Genomic DNA, 14221 nt, shown 5'->3' with positions numbered 1-14221 from the left:
CCAGCTCGCACTAGGAATGCTACTATAAAAGATGAAGGTTTGTATTCTCATTGCAACAAATAATATTCATATAACAAATTCTATGACGTTGTTCACTGGTAATCAATAAACGTTTAATAATTCAGTGCTGCTAATGTAATTTACAAAATAAACATCTACGCAAAATAAATACTATTGACCTTGCTGTTCAAAAACCAGGAAAAACATTATATGCAAGCTCACTTAACTTGATAACCTAAATCATATTAATAATCTTCAGAATCAAGAGCAAAAAGTATTAGTTCATCCTTATTAATGGTATAAGATCACATACAGTTTATTCAAAGAAAACAATAAGAAATGAATAACCTTACCTTTGAAGAGAGCGGACATCACGTTCTTCACTGAGTATTTTGTTTGTTTTCAGTTCAACAAAAGCTCTAAGATCAACAGGTGGTGATTCATACTTCTCAGGATTAACCCCATCAACTTCAGCACTGTACACTAAGGAATGCTTTTCCAAACGAGAACGTAGAACACAGGAATATTCAGAGTTTTCATTAACACCTTCTGAGATATCACTACCTATAAAAAACGTTTCAAGTCAATATTGAATTCTTTCAGTAGTTATAAAGCATAAATAATTTAGAGTGCTCCCCCGGTTTTACGCATTTCATGTTTCTTTGTGGAACACATTATTCTCTTTTAAGACCACAGGGAGTTTCGCTAATTTGCGGATTTTTTCTAGTGACTATATCTTTAAAATTATTACTAATTTGTTTTTCTTTGTAGAGCAACACTATTTATTCACTAATTACTGTATTTTTTCATATTGTGTATGTGACTAAATACTGATTTTTATGATAAAAATTATTCACAGCATGATTATAATGTAGTTTTGCATAGGGTGGGCTGATTTTCTCTCTCTCTCTCTCTCTCTCTCTCTCTCTCTCTCTCTCTCTCTCTCTCTCTCTCTCTCTCTCTCTCTCTCTCTCTCTCTAAGGGTAATGTAAGATGTATTTGAAATGATATTGCTGTAAAGTTTTTTATGATAAAGCATATTGTAAAATATTTCAAATATTCACTATAGCAATGTCCAGCTAGCTTTGCAGCTAAGCCCCGCCCACTGCACGCTTTGTAATTGGCTAGCTCTCGAAGGGAGAATGCCGTCACACTAGTTAACAGTCCAAATAATTACCAGTGCAGATTTGACTCCGTTCGGTGATGTTGAGTTTCGTGCATGAATATATCATTATGAAGAATCATTTTGTCTGTGCATCTATTTTATTTTATATATACATATTTTTTTTTTACCATGCGCAGCCTGAATACACACGCATATTCATAGACCACATTAATTATTTGACCGTGGCGAATAGCACTTCTATGAAAATGAAGTCTGTTGTAGGAAGGTATCATAAGATACTTAACAAATTAGAAAAATATATGACAGCTGAAAAGTTATGCACGAGATGATCCAAAAAAGTCTGCGAGTAGCCCATGAATCACTTGGGTTTGGGGTGATTCTTGTATCTCTCTCTCTATTGTTAGGAGAATATTCTAGCGCTGACTATGTTCTTAAAGATCTCGATTACTTTTAAATAATACGAATGACTGAATTTCAGTTAACAAGAGTAGGCAGATTATTCTTTAGCCAGTATTATACGAATAGGATAGGTCCATGTTTACTTCGCAATGTTAGGATACCATGTGAAAAATATTTGAGGACACTACAGGCACCATAACAGCAGCAAGAATAACCTCACCAAGAACCACAGTAAAATGGCTGAACATAAGATTGGCCTATAATTCAATCGTTACACGCTGCACAAACCGACAAAAAACATAGGTCCCTATAGGTCTACGTCATTTTTTATGATCCTTTTATTTCTAAAGGAGATAAAGGAGGTAATGTCTTATCTCAGCAATTTATGTCCAATATGACCTGTACCCTTTAGGCTATAGCCTATCATACTATAACCTTTTGTTAAACAAAGATTTATTCTGGTGTTGTAGAGTCACTAGAGTGCTGTCACTGCTTGTCTTCCCTCCGAATGTGTAAACAATTCCAATAAAATCGATTTTAAAACTATTGAAATGTAGTAAAATTTCATAAAAACAATATGAAATACCAGTCTGCATAGCTCTGAGGAAGTTTTTCAGTTTAAATTTAGAATGACGAACATGCTTGACAATATCCGACATTAGTTACCATTGTCCAGGGATTCAAGTGCACCGATTCGAAGGCAGATATTCCCCGTTTCACATCCGTATTCAGATGAACCTTATTTATGAAACACAACATTGCAGCAACGAGTAACACTTCTGACTTCATTCATATTTTCCCATTTTTTACCATTTTTAGGGAGATGTGTATTATGATTTTATTTCAGGGGATAATGTAACGTTTCCTTTTGATAATCAGCACAACGTATTTTAGTTCGGCAAAACAGCCATTGCAAAATAATTGAAGATGAAAAGAACCACAGATTAACCGACTTTTTGAAACAATTTCAACCAATCAGCTTCAAGGAATGGTCGTGACGTAATCAGTAGGTGGGGGCTTAGCTGCAAAGCTAGCTGGTCTTTGCTATAATTACTTTCATTTTATTTTCCAGTAAACGCAGAATGGAAAATGAAATTAAAATAATTAGCAAATATCTTAAATATTGTACAACATGCTTCATCATAAAAAACTTTAATATAATTTCAAATACATCATACATTACCCTTACACACAGAGAGAGAAAGAGAGAGAGAATCGTACAACTATTATGCTGCTAAATCCGGGCCCCTCCTGGAGTGAGCTTGATAGGTACAGAACTGCATGATAAGTAGGCTGTAAATCATTTTTATCATAAAAATCAATATTTAGTCACATACACTATATGAAAAAAATACAGTATATAGTGAATAAACAGTCTTGTTATAAAAAAAAAAAAAAGCGAATAATAGCAGAGTCCACCTAGCTTTGCAGCCAAGTCCTGTCCACTGCACGCCAGTGATTGGCTAGTTCTCGAAGGGGGAATAAGGTCACACTAATTAACAGTCCAAATGGTTACCCGTATGGATTTGTCTCCTTTCGATAATGTTGAGTTTTGTACAGATTTGACTTCCTGGAGTTGTGGAGTATGCAATTGAATAATTTTTTCTGTGCATCTTTTTTTTTATCATGTGCAGCCTAAATACACAGACATCTTGCTATTTTTTTTTAATTGGTGTTGGCCTACATTAGCGATCCGACATAGACCACACTGACTGAAATGAAACATAGACTTATGTTTCCGATGTTAGGGTATTCATTCTTCATAATCCTGCATGTCAAATGTTAATATCATCGAGAAATCAGGCCTACATGTCAATTCCTCAGATTTCGTATATTTTGAGGCAAACAGGGCGTATGCCTACACGCCAAATTCTTATAATTAGAGGTAATGACAGGGCATAGGCCTACACGTCAAATTCTTATATTTTGAGGCAATGACAGGGCATAGGCTTAAAAGTCAAATTCTTATATTTTGAGGCAATGACAGGGCATAGGCATACACGTCAAATTCTTATATTTCGAGGTAATGACAAGGCATAGGCCTACTCGTCGATTTCTTATATCTTGAGGCAATGATAGGGCGTAGGCCTACACATAAAATTTTTGTAGTTTGACGCAATGTCAGGGCATAGGTCTACACATCAAATTCTTATATTTTGAGACAATGACAGGGCATCAGCCTACACGTCAATTTCTTATTGCAAATTAGTTTTTTACCCATATCTGTTGGAAATAGAGTAGCTTTTAATTAGAACAAATGACTAAATTTCAATTAACAAGAGTAGGCAGATAATTCTATACGCCAGTATTTAATGAATAGATCTGTGTTTAATGTGCAATGTTAGGAGACCACATGAAAAATTTTCGAAGTCACTACAAGCACCACAACAGCAGCAACAAAAACAAGAATAACCACAAGAAGAACGACAATAAAACGGCTGAATATAAGATAGGCCTATAGTTCAAATGTTATAAGCTGCGTCAACCGACAAAAAGAAACAAGACCTCATTAATCTACGTCATTTTTTATGATCCTGTTATATCGAAAGGAGATAATGTCCTTAAGAAAATTCTCAGCAATTTATATCTAATATGACTTGTATAGCCTATAATACTGTAACCTTTCGTTAAACAAAGGTATATTCTGGTATTGTAGAGTACAGTCACTGCTTGTCATCCCTCCGAATGTGTAAACGATTCCAATGAAATTAATTTCAAGACTATAGTAGTAAAAGTTTTGAAATACCAGTCTTCATAGTTCTAAGAGTCTTTGTGTTTTTAAATTTAGAATGGTGAACACGCTTGACAATATCATACGGTAATTACCATTATCCAGTGATTCAAGCGCATCGATTCGAACGCAGACATTCCCATTGAACCTCATTTACTTAACATGAGATTGCAGAAACGTGGAACACTTCTGACTTCATTCGTTCTTTTTTTTCTTTCTTTTTAAGCAACAAGTGTATTGTGATTTTCTATTTCGGGGAATAATATAACGTTTCCTTAAGATAATCAGCACAACGAATTTTAACTTAGCTGCAAACCTAGCTGGACTCTGCTATAGTGATAATTTTAAAAGTATTAACACTTCAGTACTATGAGAGAAAAAGGTACTATGAAAGAAAATGGCTTATGTATACAGTACAGGGGTAACTTTAATATTTGTCGAACGTTCCGTAAAACATTTATTTAACCCTTAAACGCCGACTGGACGTATTTTACGTCGAGATAAATTGTCTGTCGGGTGCCGACTGGACGTATTTTACGTCGACATACGAAAGTTTTTTTTAAAATTCGCGGAAAAATACTTATAGGCCTACCAGCCTAAAACTTTTGAATCACGCGCCTTGGGGAATGCTGGGAGTTCACGGATCAAGGCCTTGTTTTGTTTTGAAGCGTGACCCAGGTGCGCATGCGCGATATCCCTTCTTCTCGCTCCAGCCAGCATCAGTAGCACACCATCCGAGAGCGATCTTTCGTGAAAAGCGTGTTTTTCTGGACTTGTGCGAGACTGAGCATTTGTATTGCTACAGGACATTCCTAGATATGTCTCAACGACGTGTGAACCGTGAAAGGCGCGTTTTACCCGTCGGAAGGGATCGTGTAAGGCGAGTTTTGGACCTGGATGCTGGCGAGGGGCCAAGCACCCAGCATGACCCCGAGCCTCAAGGCCGTTCTGTGCGGCCACGTGTGGCTGAAAGTGTTTCGGGAACACATCGTATGCCTTTGGTTACCCCTAGGAAGCATGTGGGCGTCCTTAGGGGCATTCGTAGGCATTTGGGAGGCCTCCAACCAAGGGACATAGACGAATATCTTTCGGAGCTTGATCGGGAACATGTCGCAAGTCCTCATTTTGATGGCGGATGGTCATCGAGTGATGAGGACATCAGTCCCGATGAAAGTGAGGATGAATATTTGCCCCCAATGTCCGTTCGAGGCTCACATCCCGAAAGTGAGCTCGAATTCAGTGGGTTCAGTGCATACGAGGGGGAATCTGAGGAGGAAGGGGAGGGTGGGGATACGGGCTCAAGTTTTATCGCAGAGGACGATACAGAAAGTGAGGGCCTAAGTGAGGGTGATGGGCCAACGGGGGAGGGTAGTGTGCATCGTGCCAGCACCCGTGCGCGCGCACGGGCACGTAGAAGGTCGGCTCGTCGCGCCAGCCAAGGTGAAGGTCGGTCGTCGGAGAGTGACGAGGGGTGGACGGAGGACCCCACCCCTCCTAACATGCACCCCTTCACGGCAACCCCTGGGATGACCGTACCTGTACCCCTGACTGTTTTGGGGTTCATCCAGCTTTTCCTGACGCGGGAATTGCTGGAATACCTGGTACACGAGACGGTGGACTACGCTCGGTACTGCCGGTATGAGCTGAAGACGACCTTGTTGTATTACTGGCGGGGTTGCAACCTCATTGACATGGCACATTTTTTGGGGCTCCACATTTATTTTGGTATGACACCTGCTGTCGACGTCAGGCAATATTGGAGGAGAAATTATTTTTTATGTATGCCGAATGTGCCTGGCGTTATGTCCCGTGATAATTTCCTGGCGATGGACAGGTACTTCAACGCCTTCAACCGAAGGGCCATACCCCGGAATAACAGTGATCGCCTCATTTTAGTGCGTACAGTGTTGGATTATATCCGTGAGCGGTGTAGTAATCTCGTGATTCCTGGAAAGAACCTGTCTTTGGATGAGGGGATGATGCCTTACAAAGGACGTCTTAGTATAAAAGTGTATAACCCCAAGAAGCCAAAGAAATATGGTGTGAAATTCTTTCTCATTACCGAGGCCAACACTGGATACATTGTGGACTTTTCAGTGTATACCGGGGTCTTCTCCACGCTGCGTGACACTGTATTCAACCTTGTGGGACGTTTCCGTAACCAGGGATATCACCTGTTTATGGATAATTATTATAACTCGGTATCCCTGGCCCAGGAACTGATGAAGCAGGTGTTCACGTCAGTGGTACCCTTCGGTTGGTGCGTGGGGCCCCGAATGTCCTCAAGAGGTTTGCTAGTCATCCGCAACACCTGGCAAGAGGAGAGACAGAGTGGCGGCGGAAGGGCGCTGTCTTCGTCATCTGTTGGAAGGGTGTCCGACTCGTCCCCATGATTACGACGAGTCATGAACCCATCCAAGAAGAGATCGTACAGCGGAAGAAGACACGTCGACAGGGCCGAGTTGTGTTTGAGGAGTTTCGTACCGAGCGGCCTACTGTCATTGGGCACTACAACAGGCACATGGGAGGAGTTGATCTCTTTGATCAGCTCATCCAGTACTATCCCTTCGCCAGGAGAACCAGAAGGTGGACACAGAAGCTCCTCAAATACATCCTTCAGTTGGCCCTCCAAAATGCCTACATACTGTACTGTGGGTACCGCGGTGACAATCTTCCGAGGTTGACCCACATACAGTTCCTAGAGGTAGCCGGGAATGCCCTCATCAACTTCGATCCCGATGAGTGGCCTTCCATAACTGACCCCCTGCCCCGAGCTGCAGATCTGCCCCTAGAGGAAAGGGCAGATAGGAGGGCCAACTTCGCTCGACCTGCCGCCGCCCCTGCTGCCACCGCCCCTGCTGACGACGCCCCTGCTGACGACGCCCCTGCTGCCGCCGCCCCTGCTGCCGCCGCCCCTGCTGCCGCCGCCCCTGCTGACAACGCCCCTGCTGCCGCCGCCCCTGCTGACGACGCCCCTCTTGCTGCCGGCCCCGCCATCACCGCTTCTCGTCGGGTAGTGGACCCGCCCTGCGTGTCGGCTGCAGCCAGGGGAACACACATACTGGAGGCCTTAGAAGGGCGAAGGCAGAAACGGTGCCGGGTGTGCCATATGAATGGCAGAAGGAGAGACACCCGGTTCTTCTGTCGTCTCTGCAAAGTTGCTCTTTGCAGGATAGGGGAGTGTGACCGAAAGTACCACACTAAGGTCATGTATTGGAGCGCGCCCCCTAAACCGACAGCGGAGGGCGCACGGGGCCGCCGGGTCCATCAGCAGTAAGGGCGCGCGTCTCCCTCCTCCACCTGTACCTCGTCATGTCGAGTGGAAAAAAATGCAAGACTCTTCAATGAAGGAGGGAGAAAACAAGAATAGAACGAAGAGTCAGGATTACGAGTGAGTATTCTGCATTTATTTTATATTTAGTTTTATATTTATTACAATTTTTTATATATCTGAATGTGTGCATGATAAAATAATAATAAGACATTTCATTGTATGCGAAAAGAGAAGTGTCACCTGCATTCCTTTTATTTATGTATTGGTACCAGAATCGAAGAATGTAATATAGTATATATTTTACGTATATATATATATATATATATATATATATATATATATATATATATATATATATATATATATATATATATATATATATATATATATATATATATATATATATATATATATATATATATATTATATATATATATATATATATTATAAATATTTTTTTGGGGGGTAAGCAAATTACTTACAGTCTAGTAATATTCAATCATTTACCTTCACTTTAAAACAAATTGCAAGTCTCTAGAACAATATCTCGATTTATGGTGAATATTTGAAAAAAATATTTTTATTCCCTCCGCGCGCCGATTCTCGGCCGAAAATATCCGAAACGCGTAGGTCACATTCTCCTAATATTTGTGCCTTTTCATATTACGCTTATTTTATAGTTTTATATATGGAAATGTGCGCAAAACCATGCACAATATAACAAAAAATTTTGGAAGGTTGTAGCATTTATCATTTTTGAAATATTTGCATATAAAGTACGATAAGTACGAAAAAAACTACGATCGGTCAACTTTGACTCAACCGAAAAGGTCAAAAAACGCTTTTATAACATAGAATTCTTACAGTCTAGTAATATTCAATCATTTATCTTCATTTTAAAACATATTGCAAGTCTCTAGAACGATATCTCGATTTATGGTGAATTTTTGAAAAAAATATTTTTTTCCCCTCCGCGCGACGATTCTCGGCCGAAAATCTCGGAAACGCGTAGGTCACATTCTCCTAATATTTGAGCCTTTTCATATTACGCTTTTTTAAAGGTTTATATATGGAAATGTGCGCAAAAACATGCACAATATAACAAAAAATATTGGAAGGTTGTAGCATTTATCATTTGTGAAATATTTGCATATAAAGTACGATAAGTACGAAAAAAACTACGATCGGTCAACTTTGACTCAACCGAAAAGGTCAAAAAACGCTTTTATAACATAAAAATCTTACAGTCTAGTAATATTCAATCATTTATCTTCATTTTAAAACAAATTGCAAGTCTCTAGAACAATATCCCGATTTATGGTGAATTTTTGAAAAAAATATTTTTTTCCCCTCCGCGCGCCGATTCTCGGCCGAAAATCTCCTAAACGCGTAGGTCACATTCTCCTAATATTTGAGCCTTTTCATATTACGCTTTTTTTAAAGGTTTATATATGGAAATGTGCGCAAAATCATGCACAATATAACAAAAAATATTGGAAGGTTGTAGCATTTCTCATTTTTGAAATATTTGCATATAAAGTACGATAAGTACGAAAAAAACTACGATCGATCAACTTTGACTCAACCGAAAAGGTCAAAAAACGCTTTTATAACATAAAAATCTTACAGTCTAGTAATATTCAATCATTTATCTTCAATTTAAAACATATTGCAAGTCTCTAGAACAATATCTCGATTTATGGTGAATATTTGAAAAAAATATTTTTATTCCGTCCGCGCGCCGATTCTCGGCCGAAAATCTCGGAAACGCGTAGGTCACATTCTCCTAATATTTGAGCCTTTTCATATTACGCTTTTTTTAGAGTTTTATATATGAAAATGTGCGCAAAAACATGCACAATATAACAAAAATTATTGGAAGGTTGTAGCATTTCTCATTTTTTTTATATTTGCATATAAAAAAATTTTTAAACAAAAATTCGACATTCGGTCAACTTTAACTCGTTCGAAATGGTCGAAAACTGCATTTTTAAGCTAAAACTCTTACAGTATCGTAATATTCAATCATTTTCCTTCATTTTGAAACAAAATTGCAAGTCTCTATAACAATATTTCGATTTATGGTGAATTTTTTTAAAAATTATTTTTCACATCCGCGCGCTACGAATTCATGCATCATTTTGTGATAATATTTTCTCTGTGTTGCTTTTATCGTTTTACAATGTGTTATATATCAAAATGACCGCAATTTAGTGCACATTACAACGAAAAAAAAGTAACTTGTTACCTCTAACCGTTTGGCGCACAGCGCGATTTGAATACAATTATATATGAAATTTCGTTTTTGCACTATCATATATCGCATTATTTATATATGATAATGATCATTTTTTTCATTTCTGATGGTTGCATACTAAACTTCAAGCAATGACAAAAAAAGGAGCCAAAAATGAACTCTTAATCTTGAAAACTAAGCGCGCTGTGATTTTTTGAAAAAAATATTTTTTCCGCTTACGCGCTCACTCTCAAACCCCTCCGGCACACGGGAGTCATTTTTTTATTTACCGCTTCGGCGTTTAAGGGTTAACTTGTATTAAATATTTATTTAATTTGTATTATACATTTTATAGATATTTTCCTGTTGGCATTACTATTAATATTTTACAATGAGTAAATCATTGTTATAAGCATTTATGGGGGCATATATTACTTAAGAGTAAAGGCCTGTCCACACGACCGGGCCTGATCGGCAGACCTCCCCTCTAACGGGCACACTTGGCGGGCAAACCATCAAATTGCCAAATGGGTCTTGTAGCACTATCACCATGGTGGTGCCAGATGGCTTGAGCTTCGACCCTGGCAGACGTACGTTAACCATATACATTTCTTTTACTGAGCCATTATTTGTACCATATTCTCTTCTTTTTCTTCTTCTTCATCACACACAGCAATTACCATGCTACACAATATCTTCTTCTATGCAGTAGGCCCCATGTTTATCGTACCGCACTGAACACACTACTGGCATCGTCGGGCACGCCCACCTCTCCATCGCGCGGCCTCACCCGTGTGGACAACATTCACGGGTAAACCCGCCAGAATTTACCCGTCAACCCCGGAGCACGCCGATCAGACCCGCTCGTGTGGACAGGCCTTAACAGTTGTAATAGGGTACTAATCTAAGATGTCTTAGGATGTTTTGGTATGATAGTTTGGGTTATATTTTTGTTTGAAATTATATTAAATTGTTTCGTATGATAATTCAAGGTATATGAAAAGTTAAAATAGACAGTTAAAAGCATTTTAGATTATGGGGTACAGGGAATATGGCAGTTAAAAGGATTTTTAGGGGGGATTTTTGCATTTCAGCAGCAGCTTCTGGAACCTAATACCGCATGAAAGTGATGGAGCATTGTATTCTAAATACAGAAAAAAATAATTTTAGGTGATGTATTTTACACAGAAATTCCATTTTGCATTATAACTTCAGCATATAGAGTGTAAGTAATAACATATTACAGTCTTACCATTTTGCATTATAACTTCAGCATATAGAGTGTAAGTAATAACACATTACAGTCTTACCTAAATCATTGAGGTAAAGTTAAATGCAGTTATTTCATTACAAACCCATTACTTTCGTGTAGCCTTTTGTGCACCTGTGTTAATCTCCACACATTAGCTACATTTTTATGAGAAGAAAAGAACTCCCAATCTTTGTAGTTTGGCACATGCATATATGGTTCCTCTGATTTTTCAGAGGCTGGATGTCTCATTTTCATATCAGTTGGCTGTGTAATAGCTTCTTGTCTTCCTCCCTGTTAAATTTTGGACAGACAATTTTCATTCCCTTTTTCATCTTTACCTAACATTTTCCCATATCAATGTAAAGTGTTTGGGTATATATAAATGCAGGGCCTTTGGTTGATGGCATAACTATGAAAGTTAGAGCATTCTGTGGTAATTTGCTAAGAAAGATGAGATTTTCTGTTCTGCCAGCTTTGATGTGAGTTTTTTCAAGATATAGATGACCTTCCGTCTGTTTGCAACAACTGTCCTTTTCAGTTTTGGGCCTGCCTGGACTTCTGCTTTTCTATTATGGTTAAGTGTTTGTATATTAATTTAATTTGTATGGTCTTAAATGTTGGGTATTTCCCATTGTAGGTAGTATAGTTTCAGATGAGTGTTCTTCCCTAGTTGCTATGTCATTCCCCTGCTTCATGGAAGCCCAGACCTTCTGCCCTTGGCTAAACCAGAATTTCTAAGGCCTATTATCTGATTCCTTGGTGGCGGTGTTTACACTGTTAGTCCATAGTCATACATTTTTCGTGTTCCAGTCTCTCCAGATGAACAAAAAGACCGACAGTGATAGAAAAAAGACAAGAACTTAATCTTAGGATTATTTTCACTAGTAGTATAGAGACCCTTTGGTTATCAGTGCCTTAAAGCTGGGAATTAGCACATAAACTATCAAGAAATGACTGATGTCTTTCTAGCATTAATTACCTTTGTTCATCACATCACCAAGAAAATTGTTTTAGAGTGATGTCCGACATCTCGGACTATAGTCCATAGTCTACTTCAACCATGACTGACAAAAATGCGTCATCTCATCCTAAGGTGTTCGAAATGAGAACAATATTTTAGCACAAAACGGATCCTCCCAGTGGAATGCTCACCTTCATCAAGATCTCTGTAAGGCCTTGTGGTACCTTTAGGGAATCCCTCTTATATATATCAGTTTACCTAATAATCTGGACAATATGCAAACACACACCCAACAACATGGAAGATATATGATTCATGTATTTCTGAAACAACCTAGGAGTCGTTAACTTCCCTCTTTTTTTCTTTAATCAGATATGTCTTCAACAAAATACAGGAGCTGGAGAAACTATGAATCACCTGATTGCTACTCTTTGGGCCATAAGTCAATTTTGGTGGGAGAAGTTACTTTAACAACCCAAATTTAAATGCTTCTATGAGAACCTGACATGCTAAACTGACACACTTGGATGGCATCAACCAAAGCTTCGCTAGTAAAGCTTTTCAAGAGAGGAAGCCAGAACTATGTAACAATTCTACAGTCAACTTGTATGAGCCCCAGTGGAAAGGTTTCTGAGACTGATGTAGGGGGAGAGGTAATCATCCTCTTAAAGCCTCTAGTCTGGAGTTAGAGGATTTAAATTTTTTACGATGGCAAAAGAACTTGTCATTCTTTGCCATTAAAAGTTAACTAAACTTCAAGGTTTCCGCAACCTGTCCTCTACCTTAGAAGATTCAATATTTTGAAATAAAAAACTATGACCAAAACCATTACGCCCCTTGATGGGAATGGGACTTAGTCCCTAGTTGTATTGAACCTGACCAAACTTTCATATGAGCCAGTGCCTGAAGAGTCATTTCTAGAGCATATGAAAATACTACAGAAGAAACAGCTCAAATTCTAGTTAGAGTTCGAGGATATATAGACACCATTTACTTCATTTTCGTTTAAATGGAACTTGAATGATATTGTGTATTAATGGCAGACACATGTAGACTTTTATCTTGATATACTGATGAATTCTTAGGTAAATATTTTTGGGTCTGACAAGTTGCTTCAGGTCAGGTTTTGCTCATGTTGGTCGAGAATATAAGGTCAAGGGATTCATCCACTTCATCTACTTGACATTTCTTCATGGCATATATTTCCAAGGTTACTTACTTCTGCACTTCACTAGGATGGTAAATTTGCAAGTTCAATGATCATGCTGTTACTATTATATTTATTTCTTGAAAATAGGTTTTTATTCCTAACCTAGGTCCTTTTGAGTTGGCTGGTCTGGAAAACTCCATGAAGTAATGTTCCTCAACTGCTCAGCTCCCTCCCAACTAAGCTGCTATTTAGGATATGTAAAAGCAAATACCAGTATGTTTTTAAAAACAGAAAAAAAAAATTATGCAGAAACTCTATTTTCACATAAATTGCTGTCAATAATGCCACTCTCATCTCTGCAACTGCTGGACAGCACAAGTGGTGAAACAGTCTACCTCTAGAAGACCAGTGGGACCATATGCAAATGTGCCAGCCCACCATAGCGGGACATTTTCTTTTATGTTCCGACAATTATGGAAATGGGTTTGTATTGGCAAATAAATTTTTTTCTTTAAATTTGCACGTCAAAAACAGAAATTAGTTTTCTTTAAAAAATGAAGTCATGCAATCTCACTAAGGAGGAATAAACAGGTCTGTCATACATCTACCTAATTTTCAAAAAATAAACAGTGAAAATAACAATAGCTTTCCAAAATCCCTTGTCATTTTTGTAGATATATTACTCTTTGTTTGCTGGAAAAAAAATTATGACAAAAATTCTATTATTTCTCAATTCCTTGTTACTAATTTGTTCATATGAGAAAGGAAAATTTTCAGGACTTTCCTGCACCCTTGATTACGAAACCTTTCATCTACAAATATCCAGTCATACAAAAGGAGACCTGAAAACTCTACACATACCTCAAGCCGTCACTATATGATCATTAATGTTTACTTGAAACAAGTAATTTCAACTTTTTCTTTCTGCTTACAAATACTCTAGAAATATAAACTGGGCCAAATTGCAGTATATCAAAAGTGAAACAACATCACAAAATAAACTGAAATAAAATCACCAAAGAACAAAAGCGTAGTACAATGGGGTCACAACTTCTATATCGCATATACATAGACTCCTATCAGCACATAAAG

At 38.3% G+C, this 14221-nt stretch overlaps 1 protein-coding gene across 4 annotated transcripts in view; it reads right to left on the bottom strand.

Moving 5' to 3' along the window:
• LOC135212771 (decapping and exoribonuclease protein-like) overlaps window positions 1-14221 on the bottom strand; it is a 202819-nt gene that overhangs the window by 15802 nt on the left and 172796 nt on the right. For all 4 annotated transcript variants that reach the window (XM_064246539.1, XM_064246540.1, XM_064246541.1 and 1 more), the window contains one exon: window positions 354-564. In XM_064246539.1, coding sequence (XP_064102609.1) covers window positions 354-564 — 211 coding nt within the window. The remainder of the gene's footprint in view (window positions 1-353; window positions 565-14221) is intronic.

Source organism: Macrobrachium nipponense, chromosome 41, assembly GCF_015104395.2.
Source record: "Macrobrachium nipponense isolate FS-2020 chromosome 41, ASM1510439v2, whole genome shotgun sequence".
Lineage (NCBI taxonomy): Eukaryota > Metazoa > Arthropoda > Malacostraca > Decapoda > Palaemonidae > Macrobrachium > Macrobrachium nipponense.
Note: the sequence above shows the minus strand (reverse complement) of the source record. Positions and strands in the feature narration are given on the sequence as shown.